At 49.2% G+C, this 17,045-nt stretch overlaps 1 protein-coding gene across 5 annotated transcripts in view; it reads left to right on the forward strand.

Annotated features, from left to right (window-relative positions):
* Positions 1-17,045, forward strand: part of LOC144822393 (uncharacterized) — a 69,196-nt gene that overhangs the window by 31,850 nt on the left and 20,301 nt on the right. For 2 of the 5 annotated variants that reach the window (XR_013608613.1, XM_078679851.1), the window contains exons 5-6: positions 1,106-1,178; positions 12,840-12,940. Coding sequence is in view for 1 of the 5 variants with exons in the window: in XM_078679851.1 (XP_078535977.1) it covers positions 1,106-1,178; positions 12,840-12,940 (174 nt within the window). In the remaining 4 variants the exon portion in view is untranslated. The remainder of the gene's footprint in view (positions 1-1,105; positions 1,179-12,839; positions 12,941-17,045) is intronic. The other 3 variants (XR_013608611.1, XR_013608612.1, XR_013608614.1) reach the window with 2 other exon arrangements.

The following is a 17,045-nucleotide window of genomic DNA, read 5'->3' on the forward strand; positions in this document are numbered from 1 at the left end:
AAGAGAAGGATAAGTTACTTACCTGTAATCCTAGTTCTCTTCCAGGGGTATCCTCATCAAAGTCATAAGCAACCCACCCGCCTCCCCAGGTGAATGAGATTTTGTACTATTTCAATCTTGTGGTTGAGCCCTGTCTTCAGGGTTATGCAAAGAACAACTGACCTAACTGTCACCCCTGAGGCATGATGGGAAGCCTGGGGTCATGGCTGCCTTAAAGGCACGGTGCCAGTTTTTGTTGAAAATGGTTTCATTTTCTATGCTATTGTTTTGCAATGCAGCCTGAGGGCTAACAATGTCTATTTGCAAGCAATTTTCAGGATTTATGAGTAGTCTACTCATTAAAACACAAAGTTCAAAGGTTATTTGACCTAATGTGTTTTTATTTTGCTTCCTTACTAATTGCATTGTGTGTATATGTGCTTACATTGTTCTTAGCCTCAGTTATGAAGCTGCATTGGTATGAGAAAAATGATATATGTACATACATATATGTGGAGCGAGATATATGTGTTTTTTACATATATATTTTTATATTGTTTCCGGGGTCCCGCACATGGGCGGGAATATTCAGTGCTTATGACTTTGATGAGGATACCCCTGGAAGAGAACTAGGATTACAGGTAAGTAACTTATCCATATCATCTGCCTTTGTGTAGTAGTCAGAGCAGGGTGAAAGTGAAATTGAGCAGTTGCCCTTGATGTAATAGAATATGGCCAGTACCACCCATATTAGAAAAACACCAGCTTCCCCACCTGCAACCAGTAGTAAATAAAACTAACGTCAGTCTGCATCATGACTTGAGTATGTTTGTCTTGGTTGCAAGCTGACCTAGCTGGCATGCCGGCTACAACAAGGTTACGTAATTTTGCTAAACAAGAGAGAAGAAGCAGAATGGTGTACTGTGTACTCAAGTCCATAGTGCTAGTATAATACCTCAAGCTCCCACAAATGTTAGAAGCAGAGGAAGTAGGAGGATAGATACATACCACAAATGTTATGTCCTGTGCTTGCTAGTGCTACTGCGCCACTATGTGTTGAATTAATTTTGTGTCACTGTTTTGCTGAGTATTGGTTTCAATAATCTTTTTTTCTTTCTTGATATAGCTCCTCCTTCTAAAGCCTTATCACTTACAGAACATCAGCAGCAACCAACCAACAATTTGGTATATGCACAAATGTATGCATGTGTCCTCCATCTATGCATTTTTTAGGGCAAAAATAAATGGAAATGCAGACTTAATGAATAATTGGCCTGTCTGGAATCAGTGGGCTAGGGCAGGTGGTACTTAGGCTTAGTTAGTATTCTGGAATCAGAATGGAACACTGGATGTTATGGCACGACATGGAGGCCAACATTTTCCAATAATTCCTTTATTGCTACCACTCAGCAGCAAGAAAAAAACATCAAGTTCTAAGAATAAAGAATATAGATTCTCTAAGAACATTCCAACTTCAACAAAAGTCCATATCATCGTATGCTCCTCCTTCTTTTATTGCTGCTGCTCAAAGAGATACGTTCTATTTCTAATGGTTGATTTATTTGTTGATAATATGATGATAAGTGGCTTAGTAAATGAATTATGGTAATTGATATTAATTTGTTATAGATATAAACACGTTTAGGAGAGTGTATGTTTATTTAAAATGGTAAAAGTATTGAGTTGTTTAAAAGCCTGACTTTTTTGTGACATTAATTAAATAAATGGTCTTTATACGTATGTATGAAGTAAAAGAGCGCTTTTTGGGAAGTTTTGAGGTAAGTACATTCAAATTAAATTAGCTCTTTTTCTTTGCGTTGTTTAAACCAAAGATTTAGTTGTAAATCAAGATATTCACTTGTTTTACTACTGCGGGTATTAGATCATGTTTCTTTTTCAAATCAAAATGGTATTTTGTCAAAAATGGAAAGTTTATTAGGAAAACGGCTGTAATGCGCGTTGGGCGTGAGCGGATTTTAAAATGTAAGCGCAAGCTATGCTCTCGAGCTTACCGTGATGAAGGAGGCATTCTGCTTCAGTGGTGAGTCACGCGTTTAGTATGCACGCGTGAGGAAGCATTCCGTGACGAAGGAGCCTTTCTTCGTTCGGCTTCAGTGGTGAGTCACGCTTTTAGTTATAGCGCGAGTGTGAAAGCATTCCTTTTGTCTGCAATCAGCTCCAGTAGAGACGTCGGTTGCTTAGCAACGACGTCACAAAGAGTCACAGAGCATATTTTTCCAGTCAGCTCCTCGAGAGGGAGCTTTTTATGTACGAAGGAAGTTTGTTTTAACCTTGACTGAGGGGAATTGAAGCGAAATAAGGGAAAAGATGTTGAATATTGGTATTATTTGTTGTAAGAGTTTTTGATGCGATATATTCTTTTGAATTCTGTATTTATTTGGTTTGTGAATAGAATATAAATTTTTCTTTTTTTTAGGTTTAAGTTTGGTTTAATAGATCTGTTTGGTTAAAATAGAGCACGGAGAAGGTTCTCGTGAGGAGAAAATAAATAAAGCTATTGAGAAAATAACTACTGAAGTTTCTATAAGAATGGAAAAGAAGTTAGAATTGATGGCTGCTTCTAAATCAGGAAGTCATGAGGAAAAAAATGTGTATTCAGCTCAAGAGAACGAATCTGCGAACCAGTAAAAAGGCTTCAAGGAAAAGGAAACATGCTTCTTCAAAAGAAGAACATGGGAAAATATCAAGATCTACGATGGTAGAACACGTGTGCTGTTCAGACAGGCAAGTAGTGGAAGCCACGGGCTTTAAAGAGGGGCAAGTAAAAGGCCCACGTGAAGAAGCCAATAAAGGTATGCGCAGGCATAAGTTTGTTGTGTGTGAAGATTCCTCTGAGAGTGCAAAGGTAGAGCTAAGTTGTAGTTCGAATTTTGAAACGGATGAGGAGATACAAGTTAAAAGAATGAAAAAGGATGATTAAGCGGGATCTGAGATTATTAAAGACCAGTTGGGTGGTAATATGTTTGACCCATTACTAATAAAGCATCCTTTTTTACCGGAATGGTCACCTTCTGATCATGTTGTAAAATATTTGTTATATTGGATCAGAAGGAAAATTCCAAAAGAAGTTCGTAGACTTAGATCCGAGTGCCCACGACCTATTGTAGATAAGGTGTTGATGACACCTGAACTTAATTTGAAAATGATTGCCTTTATTGCTAAAGTGGGCCGTGATTCTAGGAAAGGAATTGATAGGGGGTTAAAATCTTGTCAGGATAGGTTATTGGATAAAGTTGGAGGAGGCCTATGTTGGAAAAAGTAATATTGATGTACAAGAACTTCGTGAATGGATTCAAAGGGTCGTATGTTTATTGGGCAACGCAAATACAGCTTTATCTATTAAGAGGAGAAAGAGTTTATCACTTAAAATTAACCCAAAGTTGGTAGACCTTGCGGTAAAAGAGGAAGGACCCTTGGCTTTTCTTTTTGGAGATGAATTCATAAAAGATTTATCAAGATATGCAGGGGCATTTAGCAGCCTACAGAAGTCTCAAAGAGCGATAAAGAAGGTTTTTAGTGAACGTGTTTTTGGCTCGGCGGGAGAACGAGGAGCCGATTCCCCGGCCGAGGACAAGGAATCAATAGAGGCTCTTTTACATCTGGATTTGGTGGAAGAGGTTACCAGGGTTAACAATATTTTCTAGGTGGATTTTTTCCGCAACGACAACGTGGGAGAGGAAGATACAATAGAGGAGAGAGACGAGGCAGAGGCTCAAGTGGTAAGTCAAGACCCTACTGTTATCCAAATTAAATTTGGCAGCAGACTTGCCCAATTTACAGAGATTTGGAGGTCAATAACAATGGACCCTTGGGTGTTAGAAACTGTTCAAGGTTTCAGGATAGAATTTATTGCAAATCTTGTGCAGGAAAGGATACCAAATCGTTTACTTTTCAGAAAAGATCAATTAAAATTAATAGATTTGGAGGTTCTAGAATTAATAAGGAAAGGAGCAATTGTGAGAGAGAGACAGTGTGAAAGGATTTATAAGCAATATCTTTCTAGTGGAGAAAAAAAGACAAAGGGGGCATGCGCCCTGTAATAAACTTACGACATTTGAACGGTTGGGTGGTATATCACCATTTCAAAATGGAGGGAATACATCGATTGAAAGATGTGTTATTGAAAGGGGATTGGATGACCAGATTGGATCTAAAGGATGCCTATCTAACGATACCAATTTGGAGGGAACATAAAAAGTTTTTGAGATTTGTGTGGAAAGACCAGATGTGGAAGTTTGTGTGACTACCTTTCGGCCTGTCATCCGCACCGTGGTGCTTCTCGAAGGTACTTCGCCCGGTAGCGGCTTTTCTGAGAGAGAGCGGTGTTTGAATGATAATATATTTAGACGATATTTTGATAATGAATCAGGACAGGGATACTCTTCTTTCTCATACAATGTCAGCGATAGAGTTGCTAGAGTCTCTAGGTTTTTTAGTCAACAGGAAGAAATCACAATGTGTACCCAGTCAACAAACTCAATTCTTAGGTTTTGTGATAGATACGGTAGAAGCAGTTTTGAAACTTCCAAACTTCCAAAAGAATTAAAAAATGTTTTGAAAATGAACAGCATCTCTTTAAGAATGTTGGCTCGTGTAATAGGACTTCTTTCATCTACAATACAGGCAATTTTGGGGTGTAAGATGCGGCTTGCTAAGTACTGGAGGTCGTTGGACAAGTCAGGAAAGGAATTTACATATAAATTGTTTAGAATTGTTAGCAGGATCTTTTGCGATAAAATGTTTTGGAGAACAAACTGCAAGATGTTCAGTCATCTTAAGGATGGACAATGTATCTGCAGTGCGTTATGTCAACAGGATGGGAGGTCCACGGTCGAAAGGATTAGCAGATATAGCGAAAGTATTCTCGGAGTTTTGTTTGGAGAGGAATATTTATGTTCAAGCAGAACATATACCAGGGAATTCCAATTCTGTAGCAGACTGGTTTTCGAGGAACTTTTACGATTCCAGCGATTGGATGTTACATAGGATGGTTTTTATGAAATTGAACCAATTTTGGGGTCATTTTCAGATAGATCTTTTTGCGAACAGGATAATCGCTCAATTGAAGATGTTTTTCAGTTGGCAACCAGACCCAGAGGCGATGGGAATAGATGCCTTTCTGCCGGATTGGAGGGGCCTTCGTCCTTATGCTTTTCCACCTTTTCAATGATAAGCAGAGTGACAGGGATGATCTTGAAGTGGAAGAAAACAGTGGTGTTGATACCTCTGTTTTGGAGTTCTCAAACTTGGTACCCTATGTTGTTGGAGATGTGTGTGGATTTTCCAATTCTTCTTCCAATGTTTCAGGGGATTTTGCGGGGTCCAATGGGAGAGACTCACAGTTTGCTGAATTCAGGTCAGTTACATCTGTTAGCTTGGAAACTTTCAGGAGACTCTGGAGTACTGGAGTAAGCCAGGACATTCATCTGAAGCATCGAAACTCATTGCGGAGTCATAGGCTCATGGAACAAGAAAGGTATACAAATCGGCATAGAATAAGTGGAATATCTGAAAGAGACACGTTAGTATTAGATTCCTTACCTTAGAATATCCCCAGGCGTCAGACTGGATCCGGAAATTTTTGCGTAGCAGTACCCTTGCGCATCGGTAGGCGTCGTCTGCGGCTCTGCGTCCGTCGTCTGCGTCGTGGGCGCCGTAATGACGTCGTCGGAGTACTTAGACGCCGCCTCCGCGTGCTGACGTCAGTTCTTCTTTTTTTCGCGCCAGCAAGCGCAGATCTGGAAAAAGCAGTAACCCTAGTCATTTTTGACTAACTTTTTTGATCATTTTTGATTGCTTTTCGAAGTCTCTCGACTCCGAACGGTGCCGTAGGAATGCCCGGCTTCAAACACTGTGACGATTGCGACCGGCTGATGTCGGTCACGGATCCTCACCGCGTATGTTTGTTCTGTTTGAGCGTCAACCACGATGACAAGGCCTGCTCCGACTGCCGGGCCCTCTCCTCGAAAGCCAGGCGGGAGCGGTCCCGTAGGCGCCTCGAGCTCCGGCAGGCGGTCCCGCGCCGTGAGAGGTCCCGATCCCATGGGAGGTCGAGGGACAGGTCGCGGGCTCGGAGCCACCACAGCTCCGAGAGTAGGCCGCACTCCTCCGGGTCGAAGTCGTCGTCAGGTAAGAGGCACAAGAAGTCCAAGCGGCGTCATCGCTCCTCGGACACCCCCCGACGCTCGCGCGATGCGGCTGGGGGTGCGGGTGACACCACCCACGCGGCTCCGTCGGAGTCGCGGACGCCGCGTGCAGCTCCACCCCCTCCGGTCCCTGGGCTGAACGCGTCGCCGGAGGAGATCGAGCGCTTCCTCATGGCCATGAGGAAACTCTCTCCTCCGACGGGCTCCGCGGCGCCTCCGGGCCCAGCGGACCCGTCTGGGGCCCCTGACGCCGTCGGGTGCTTCGGCCCGACGCCGCCGACGCCTTCGGGCCCGGCGCCGCAGGTCCCCACTATTCCGACGCCGCCGGCGCCTTCGGGCCCGGCGCCGAGGGGTCCAGTTGTTCCGGCGCCGCCGGCGCCTTCGGGCCCGGCGCCGCAGGACGCCGCTGGTCCTCCTTCGGGATCTGGTTCGTCGCCGGTGGATCTGACGACCTCCACGGCGTCGGACCCTCAGGTGTCGCCTCTGGCGCCGTCCTCGGGCGGCGCTGGCCCCGGTCCTACCTTCGTTCCTGGTCAGCCGTCGGGACGGCCCCGCTGGGCGCCCGCTCCAGACGTCGTTTGGTGAATTTCACTTTTATGAACAGGCCTCATTGGTTGAAAACCCTGAATTTCAGGAGATGGGTGATGAGGAGGACTGGGAGGGGTCTGAGGACCCTCGGACCAGGGAGTGTCAGTCTCATGAGGACTGGACAGGAGACCTTGGGGAGGCCAGTGGCCTGGACACCTCACCAGACACTGGGTTTGTCTCCCCTCCTACCGTGGCTTCGGAGGAGGGGGCAACATATAGTGTGGTGCTGATGAGGGCTGCCAAGGCCTTGGGCCTTGAGCTCCCCGTCGCGGCCGTGAGGACTAACCTCCTCACTGAGGTCCTTAAACCGCAGTCAAGCTCGGCCGAGCCTCTGCTGCCCTTTAATGAGGCCTTGACCGACGTTCTTCTGGGCACTTGGTCCAAGCCCGCTACGGGTTCGCCCGTAGATAGGAACGTGGCCAGACGCCACCGCCCAGCCCCGGGCGACCCATGTTTCCTGTCCTCCCACCCTACCCCCGAGAGCCTGGTCATCCAGGCCTCCAATTCCCAGACCGCATTCCCGTCGGCCCCGCCGGACCGGGAATCCAAGAGGTATGACCAGTATGGGAAGAAGATCTTCTCATCCCTTAGTCTAGGCCTGCGGTTTTCCAACACCTCCTGCCTCTTGGGACGTTACACCCACTCTGTGTGGGATAAGGTCGCGGAAGTGCTGCCAGAGTGTCCGTTGGAGGTACGGGCCAAACTCGGCCAAGCCCTTGTGGAGGGCCGGGATGCAGCCAAGTATTCCATCAGGTGTGGACTGGATACCACTGACTCGCTGGGTAGAGCGATGGCAACGACGGTGGCGGTCAGACGCCACGCCTGGCTGAGGTCCGCCAACTTCTCGGCAGATGTCCAGAGCACGCTCATGGACATGCCGTTCGATGGCCGTCGCCTCTTTGGCGACAAGGCAGACCATGCGCTTGAGCGCTATAAGGACTCCAGGGCTACGGCCAAGTCCTTGGGCCTCTCAGGCCAGCGCCAGCAATCGTCTGCCTTTCACTCCTTTCGTGGCCACGGAAGGGGTGCGCCCACACGCGCCGCCAGCCACGCACCGCAGGGCAATACCCAACGCGGTGGCGGCCGTGGGAACTGCCATCCGGGCGGTCGGGGGCAGTCCACTCCTTCCCCCGCAGCATCCGCCTCAAAACCCTCCTAGTCCGTGCTTTCAGGCCCATGTGATGCCAGTGGGGGGCAGGGTTCGCCATCACCACCTCCACTGGTGCACTGTCACATCGGACAGGTGGGTGCTGCAAATCGTCCGAAGGGGCTACTCCCTCCCCTTCGAGGCGACTCCTCCAGCCATGCCACCGCAGAACCACCGTGTATCGGGGGATCATTTGCGACTTCTGCAGGAGGAAGTTACGGCCCTCTTGGCCAAGGGGGCCATCAAGCGCGTTCCTGGGCCAGAAGTAGGGTGTGGTTGCTACTCCCACTACTTTCTGGTACCCAAGAAGGGCAAAGGGGGCCTACGCCCTATCTTGGACCTAAGGAACGTCAACGGCTTCCTCCGGAAGGAGAAGTTCAAGATGCTGACACTGGCTCAGGTTCTGGCTGCCCTGGACCCAGGAGACTGGATGGTAGTGTTGGACTTGCAGGACGCTTACTTTCATATCCCCGTCCTGCCTGCCCACCGGCGCTACCTGCGGTTCATGGTGGGCCACGAGCACTTTCAATTTACCGTGCTCCCCTTCGGCCTTACCAGCGCCCCACGGGTGTTCACAAAGGTGATGGCGGTGGTCGCAGCTCATCTGCGCAGGTTAGGGGTTTCAGTCTTCCCCTACCTCGACGACTGGCTGTTGAAGGCGGGCTCGCCCCAGACAGTCGTCAGCCACCTCCAGACGACGGCGGACCTCCTGCACCAGCTGGGGTTCTCCATCAATGTGCCGAAGTCACACCTGTGCCCCTCTCAGAAGCTCCTCTTCATCGGAGCGGTTCTGGACTCGGCGCGGTTTCGGGTTTATCCGCCCGAACAGCGGGTCCGGGATATTCAGGCTCTGATTCCCATCTTTCAGCCGTTATCCTGGGTTTCGGTCAGGTTGACGCTGCGGCTTCTGGGGCTGATGGCCTCCTGCATCCTACTGGTGCATCACGCCAGGTGGCGGATGCGGGCTCTGCAGTGGGACCTGAAGTTTCAGTGGGCCCAGCATCAGGGCAACCTATCCGACCACGTCCTGATCTCGGAGGGCACTGTGAGACAGCTGCAGTGGTGGCTTACGGACCGCGATTGGTTCAGCGGCAGATCCCTCTCCCTTCCCCAACCGGAGCACGTAGTTGTGACGGACGCGTCCCTCCAGGGCTGGGGAGGCCACTTGGGAGAGGCGGAGATCAGAGGCCTCTGGTCTCCGGCGGAGACCCGGCTCCACATCAACCTGTTGGAGCTCCGGGCGATTCGTCTGGCACTGAAGGCATTCCTCCCCTCTGTCTGGGGGCGTGTAGTGCAGGTATTCACGGACAACACCACCGCCATGTGGTACTGCAACAAACAAGGCGGGGTGGGGTTGTGGATCCTTTGTCAAGAGGCTCTTCGCCTTTGGCAATGGCTGGAACGCCAGGGCGTGACCCTGGTGGCTCAACACCTGACAGGTTCTCTAAACGCCAGGGCGGACGAGCTCAGTCGTCGGGGCATGATGGATCACGAATGGCGTCTGAACTCGGACGTGGCGCAAGGCCTCTTTCAGCGATGGGCAGAGCCTTGGTTAGATCTATTCGCCACCGAAGAGAACGCGCAATGTCATCAGTTCTGCGCGTTGGAATTTCCAAGGCGGCATTCGCTCGGAGACGCTTTTCGTGGCGAGTGGAGTTGCGGTCTGTTGTACGCCTTTCCGCCTATACCACTTCTGCCCAGAGTGCTGAAGAAGATCAAGCGCAACCGGGCCCAAGTCATCCTTGTGGCTCCGGACTGGGCACGAAGGTACTGGTATCCAGAGCTACTCAGTCTGTCAGTCGATCCCCCGGTTCGTCTGCCTCTTCAGGAGGACCTTCTGTCGCAGCAGCAGGGGACGGTCCTCCACCCGAACCTGTCCAGTCTCCACCTCCATGCTTGGAGATTGAGCGGCGACAGTTGAGGCCATTTGTCTTGCCTCCTGAAGTTTGTAACATCATTCTGGCAGCCAGGCGTCCCTCCACAAAGTCGGTATACGCCTGCAGGTGGAACAGATTTGTGGCATGGTGCACAGCAAAGGCTGTGGATCCCCTCAATGCCCCTCTTTCTGAAGTCCTTCTCTTCCTTCTTTCTCTTGCCCAGCAGGGCTCTGCTCTGGGCACTATCAAGGGCTACCTTTCAGCCTTTCTCAGGCTGCCTGATCAACCTTCTTTGTTCAAGTCCCCTATTGTTAATAGATTTCTTAAGGGCCTCACACACACGTTTCCTCCTGTTCCGTTTGTGATGCCTCAGTGGGACTTGAACCTGGTTCTTACCTTTCTGATGTGCGCTCCCTTTGAGCCACTTCACAACTGTCCTCTTCGCCTTCTGACCTTGAAGACTGCTTTCCTGGTTGCCATCACCTCTGCCAGGAGAGTGAGTGAGCTCCAGGCCCTTTCTTGTACCCCACCTTTCCTTTCTGTCCATCCGGACAAAGTGGTGCTGCGTACCAAACCTTCTTTCCTGCCCAAGGTTGTCACGGCCTTCCACATCGGGCAGTCTATCACCTTGCCAACCTTCTTCCCGCCACTGCATCCCTCTAAAGAGGAAGAGCGGCTCCACCGTCTGGATCCAAAACGTGCGCTCTCATTCTACTTGGATCGCACACGCCAGTTCCGGGTGGATGACCAACTCTTTGTTGGTTACGTGGGCGCGAAGAAGGGGAAAGCAGTGCACAAGCGGACCATCTCCCGGTGGATCATCCTGTGTATCCAGGCATGCTACTCCTTGGCTAGGAAGGAGCCTCCTGCTGGATTGCGGGCTCATTCTACCCGAGCCACGGCGACTACCACTGCCCTGGGCCGGGGATTGCCTTTACAAGACATCTGTCAGGCAGCTACGTGGGCACCGCTGCACACGTTTGCAAGACACTACTGCCTGGACAGCCAAGTCCGGAGGGATGGCTTCTTTGGCCGTTCCGTCCTCCGGGACTTTCTGGTGTGATTTTGGTTCGCAGACCCACCACCGGGGTTGGTATTGCTGGGGTATCTATTCTAAGGTAAGGAATCTAATACTAACGTGTCTCTTTCAGATGCACAAGTTACTACTTGTGTAACAATATATCTGTAAGAGACATTAGTTAGTATTAGATTCCTTACCGACCCACCCATCCTCCCCGTTCTGCGAACCAATATCTAGGGTTAGGGCTGTCCCCTTTCAGGGCCCTAGTTTCAATGGCACCAGTGTTGGTTTTTAACATGGCTCTGCGTTTCTGGCGCGGGAAAGCTGTGTCTAAGAACTGACGTCAGCACGCGGAGGCGGCGTCTAAGTACTCCGACGACGTCATCACGGCGCCCACGACGCCGGACGCGGAGCCGCAGACGACGCCTACCCACGCGCAAGGGTACTGCTACGCAAAAATTTCCGGATCCAATCTGATGCCTGGGGATATTCTAAGGTAAGGAATCTAATACTAACTAATGTCTCTTACAGATATATCGTTACACAAGTAGTAACTTGTGCAGTTGGTGTGTGGAAAGGAATTTGGATCCTATATCAGCAGATGTAGTTCAAGTTTTGAATTACTTGACAGATTTGTATAAAAAAGTTTTGGCATATAGGTCTGTGAATTTACATAGGTCTGCAATTTCAGCAGGACATGTTTTGGTGAATGGAATGACTGTTGGACAGAATATTATGGTTAAAAGAATATTGAGAAGTATCAGGTTGGCTAATCCTCCTGGACAAAGGTATACTTTTCTTTGGGATGTGTCTGTTATTTTGCGATTACATGAGTCTCTGGTTGATAATAGATTTTTGGAATTAAAAGATTTATCTTTTAAACTTAATATGGTATTGTGTCTTCTTTCTTTTAGAAGAGTTTCAGATGTTCGGGCACTAGATTTAACAAGCAGATGTTTTACTCCTGAAGGAGTTTGTTTTTATATTAAACAAAGAACGAAAACTAATTCTACTTCTGTTTTTTATCCTTATCTTTTAGAAAAGGAAAAACATTGTGTGGTACGTTGTGTGAAGGATTATGAATGTAGAACAAAGCCTTTTAGACCTGTTGGAGTGGATTAATAACTCATTTCTTTCAAGTATCCATATAAAGCAGCTTCATCGGCCACTTTGGCTAGATGGGTGAAAACGTTAATGAGTAAAGCAGGCATAGATATAAGTGAATTTGGTGCACATTCAGTGAGAGGGGCAGCTGCTTCAAAAGCACGAATCTTGGGAGGCAGTCTACAGGATAGTTTAAAGAGTGCAGATTGGTCAAAAGATTCTGTCTTTAGAAAATTTTATTTTAAACCAATTGAGAGTGCCGCTCAATGTATTGTTGATATGCTTTGAATTTGCATAATGTTAGCCTCTGTGTCATGCCATCAAATGTAGATTTTCCACAGCCTTGGTGGGCTGAAAATCTGGATTTTATTAAGGACACGGAGGCAAATATTATCGCTCCCATTTTATAACCCAAACCCTGATGAATATATGTTGTATTTATGCAGGTCAGAATTCAAACTGAATGGACCGAACTTTGGATATGTCTCAACTCCGCGTTTGAGGAAGAAAGAAGATTTCGTTTTGATGGATTTGTTTCAGTTTTAGGACTCAAAATATGAAAAAAAAATGTAATTCTCTCTTTTAGCAGGCAATTTCAGAAGGAGGAGCATATGATGATATGGACTTTTGTTGAAGGTGGAATGTTCTTAGAGATTCTATATTCTTTATTCTAAGAACTTGATGTTTTTTTCTTGCTGCTGAGTGGTAGCAATAAAGAAATAATTGCATAATATTTCAGCCCACCAAGGCTGTGGAAAATCTACCTTAGTGTTCATAAATAATAAGTAGACGGTCTGTGAATCCCGCAATAGTAGTAGTCGATCAGATTAGATAGGTCAATGTTATTGCATTTGTTGTTTCCTAAAATGTTTTTGGAGCGTTTTTTTAAATATTGTAGTTGTTTCACACAAATCATTAATGTTTGTCTCTTTCTTTATTATATCTTACATGATCAGCACCCAGGTCAAGAAGACGGGGTCAGAGTCGGCGGGATAAGAACAATATGACTCCCAGGACCAGGACCGCTCCTCTACCGAAGGCTCTGCTGCTGGCCCCAGTAAGTCCTCCAGAGGTTAATATTAATAATTATATTTCCCTACCTTTCACTGCCCCTTATTTTTTCTGAATTATTATTTTGGTTTCCTAAATCTATTTTTGACAAAATCTTCTTAGATCTAGTCTATCTGTTTCTAAATTCTTGTTATCCCTGCCTCTAACTGCCTCTGCTATGACCATCTGTACTACTACTTTTAGTCTATCTGTAGCTAAGCTTGCCCAGTTGGGCCCTCTTTATTTAAAAGGTTTTAAATAAAACTCAGATTCACAAAACAAATAGCTCTAGCCACTGAGTCCCGAACTTTGGGTTGTCCTCTTCTAGTCTTTTTAATCTTGAGGCTTTTCAACAATTCCCACCAATAAAATGCCCAACCAGATATTTTACTATTTTTGATAGGATAGTACATTCTACTACTCTTGTAGGGATTCTGCACATACAGAACTATGCACAAAAAAATAGGACGTTGGTGATGGGAGGTTGGACCTTCCTCACACCTCAGTCAGAACCCACAATCCCCTGATCAACTAGCTATAATGTCTCATTAGCTCCCTGAACCACTCGGAAGATACTCAATAATTAGACAACCCAGACCATAACACTCTCGACCTCTCCGCGTCGCGGAAGCAATGCACACTCTTTCGCTCACTCACTCGTGTAAGTCCACACCAAATACCACAGAGTCTATGTAAGTTCAAAAGGTTTATTTTCAACTAACAACACAAGCTCTGTACATTGCTATCTACTGCAGTATGCGAGCCAGCACCAACGGCAAAATGCATAAGATTAAAACAATAAACATTGTTACAACTACAAGTCCATGGTAGCTAAAAGATCTCTGTGAAAATTCTGGGGGACCCCTCACCTTATAACCTCTAAGTACTGGTTCTGTAGTAGGGGATCTCTGTGTATAGTCATAATCTAGTGAATAGTCCCGCCCATGTGCGTGGACCCCGGAGCAATCAAAAATAATCTCTTACAGTGTCAAAAAATGCAGAAATGCATAGACACTTAAGAGAGAATTTAAAGACAGATAATGCAGCCAAAAAAGGCTACACTGTCCAGTACTTCAACTAGAAATTCCACCACAAAATCCACAAAACAGCAAAGCCTGTACAGATTTCCCTTGCTTAACAGCAAAATCCCTCAGGAATGATAGAGAGAAGAACCTGGACAGACAAGCCCCATAGGCTGCCATTATGTGGCTTAAATAGGATACTGTGCCTTTAAGGAACCTTCCAGAACCTTCTCCCAGTATCCCAGAATGCATAGCAGGTCCAACTTGGTTTCAGTTCTTTTTTCCGGCTCCTGCAAGCAGGACCCTGGAGCATTGAGCTCTCCCTTTTCAAGGGTTTTGTTGGTGTTTTTACACTAAATTCGATTTTTGGTGCTTTTAAAGTACTTTAGTGACTTTCTTCTTGGGTTCCTGCACTTCTTTATTGTCCATAATGCCAGCATTATTTGACAAATGCCCGGAGTGCTCCAGGAAGAAGGCCAAGTCAGACCCCCATGAGGTCTGTATCCTCTGCCTTCCCTCTTCCCACATCCCTGAGGACTGTGTGATCTGTAGAGGCTTCTCTGGAAGGACCCTGAAGGACAGGAGAAAAATCAGACTTCAGGGACTTGAAGAAAGAAGATTAAAGGCACGAGGTGGGTCAGGAGGGGCTCCTTCTGCCCATTCTGAGGCCTCTGGGGGGCTCCCCAGGGGCAGGAAGTCCAGCCCGCGCCCAAGATCTCCGTCTGGGTCAGTTGCGATGACCGCGACGTCGAGAGGGAGGTCCACGGCCAGTTCCCGGTCTCCCCAGGGCTCTGGGTTGAGAAAACGTCGCCCGTCGACGTCGAGGGACGTGTTCCGGCCGCCGTCGAAGCCGGTGTTGATCTCCTCGTCGTCGCCGTCGGCGTCGAGTGGTCGACATCGGAGGACCCGGCGTCGGCGCTCGCCGTCGAGGCGACACCGCCATTCGCCATCAAGGACATCGTCGTCGAGGGGATCCTCGTCGTCGAGACCGCCGTCGAGACGGGGGAAGTCTCCGGCGCCGAAGACGTCGACGTCGAGACATTCAACGTCTAGACGTTCCAAGACGTCGAGACGATCCAAGAGGTCGACGTCGAGCCGTACGAAGAGGTCGAGGTCGCCGTCGAGGCACCATCGCCCGTCGTCGAGATTCCGTGGCTCGTCCATCTGGTCGGGGTCGACGTCGAGACGTCGACACCGTTCGACGTCGAGGAGTGAGAAACGGTCGACGCCGAAGGGCCGCTCGACGTCGAGGGACCCAGGCTCGCTGTCTGGGCACCGATCTTCGGCGTCTGGAGGTCGAAAAGACAGGCCCAGGACTGTGGGGGGCTCCCCACAATCCGGACAGGATGATGGCTCGCCGGGAACGGCGTATTCCGAGGTATATACCCCGAAGAAGCCTTCAGCGCCTCCTTCTCTGCCTCCTTTACCAAGGGGTCCGCCTCCGAAGGCTCCGACCCCCCCTCCATTGCCTGCTCGACCGGCTCCGCAGGCCCCGCTTCCAGTGACTCCCCCACCCCCGGTTCCACCGCGGGCGGTGTCGATACCCAAGTTTCCGCCGCCGCCGAAGAAGACTCCTAAATCGAAACCGAAGCCTACGACTCCGGAACCGGGGAGGCCGGCGGACCGTCCCAGGCCCAAGAGATCGAGGTCTCGCTCGGGGAGACGGGACAAGTCTAGGAGTGGACGCGGATCTTCATCGAGATCCAGGCATCGCCATAGGAGGCGTCGGTCCAGGTCTCGCTCATCTGGGACCCGTTCTTACTCGCCCACGCCGTCTGATTCGCCGGAGACTAGGGTGTCCCCGATAGACGATATCGGCACATTCCAAGAGGTTCTCCTGCGCGGAGCGGCGAAGTTGGGGATCAAAGTTGAAGCGCCTACACCTTCGACTTCTGTCATCTTTGAGATGTTACACAAGAAACACATGTCTCGCCCCCTACTGCCTTTGGTGCCGGGGCTCCTCGAGCCGGCTGAACAGCTTTTCCTGACGCCGGCGGTTGTGAAGTCTGCGCCTTCCAGGCTCCTCAAGAAATACAGAGCTCCGGACTCGGACCCAGCCTTCTTGAGAAAGGACCCGGCGCCGGATTCGGTCATTGTGACTGCGGCCCGGAAGCTTCATGCCACCTCCCCTGCATCCACGGTGCCTCCGGACAAGGAGAGCCGCTGGATCGACTCTGCTGGGCGAAAAGCGTGTGGTACATGCTCCTCGTCAATGAAGGCTGCCAGTGACTCGGCGTTGTTGGGACGATACGACCGTGCACTGTGGGACTCGATGGAGCAGTTTGCGGACCTCGTTCCTCGAGACCGCAAAGAAGACTTCATGGAGATCGTCCAGGAGGGGATGCTGGTCTCTAACCAGGCCATTAGCGCAGCGGCGGATATCTCCTTGCTGTCTGCGCACGGATACTGCCACGGGATTAACCAGAGGCGCCATGCTTGGCTCCGGTTGACGTCTCTTAAGCCAGAAGCACAACAGCGTGTGGCAAATCTCCCGTTTTCCGGAGATACACTCTTCGGAAAACACGCGGATGACGAGATGGCCAGGATGAAGGCCGAGGCAGAGACCCTGACGGCGGTGGGCTTGGAGAAGCCCAAAGAGAAGAAACCCTACCGCCAGTTCCAACGGCGGTTCGGGTCGCAGGGTCGTGGAAGGGGGCAGTCTGCCGGACAACATCAGCAGCAGCAACAGCAGCAGCAGCAGTACAGGAGGCCCTTCCAGAAACGCCAGGGGGGTAGAGGTAGACAGCAGTCCTCTACCGCTTCCAAGGGCCCGGCCGGGTCTCGACCCTGAGCAGTTACTTCCCCCTCGTCCGTTACCCGCTCCGGTGGGGGGAAGCGTTCAATTTTTTCTGGCAGAGTGGAGAAAAATTACTCAGGACAAGTGGGTGCTGAATATTGTTTGCAATGGATACAGTCTGCGTTTCACCAGCCCTCCCCCATCGATTCCTCCCGTCAGCTCGCAGTATCAACTGCGTGAGCTTCAGGCAGAGGCAGACATTCTGCTAAGGAAAAGGGCGATAGAAGACGTACCTCTGTCTCAAAGAGGAAGAGGTCTTTACTCTCGGTTCTTTCTTGTCCGCAAGAAGGACA

Source organism: Lissotriton helveticus, chromosome 3_1 (genome assembly GCF_964261635.1).
Source record: "Lissotriton helveticus chromosome 3_1, aLisHel1.1, whole genome shotgun sequence".
NCBI classification, from domain to species: domain Eukaryota; kingdom Metazoa; phylum Chordata; class Amphibia; order Caudata; family Salamandridae; genus Lissotriton; species Lissotriton helveticus.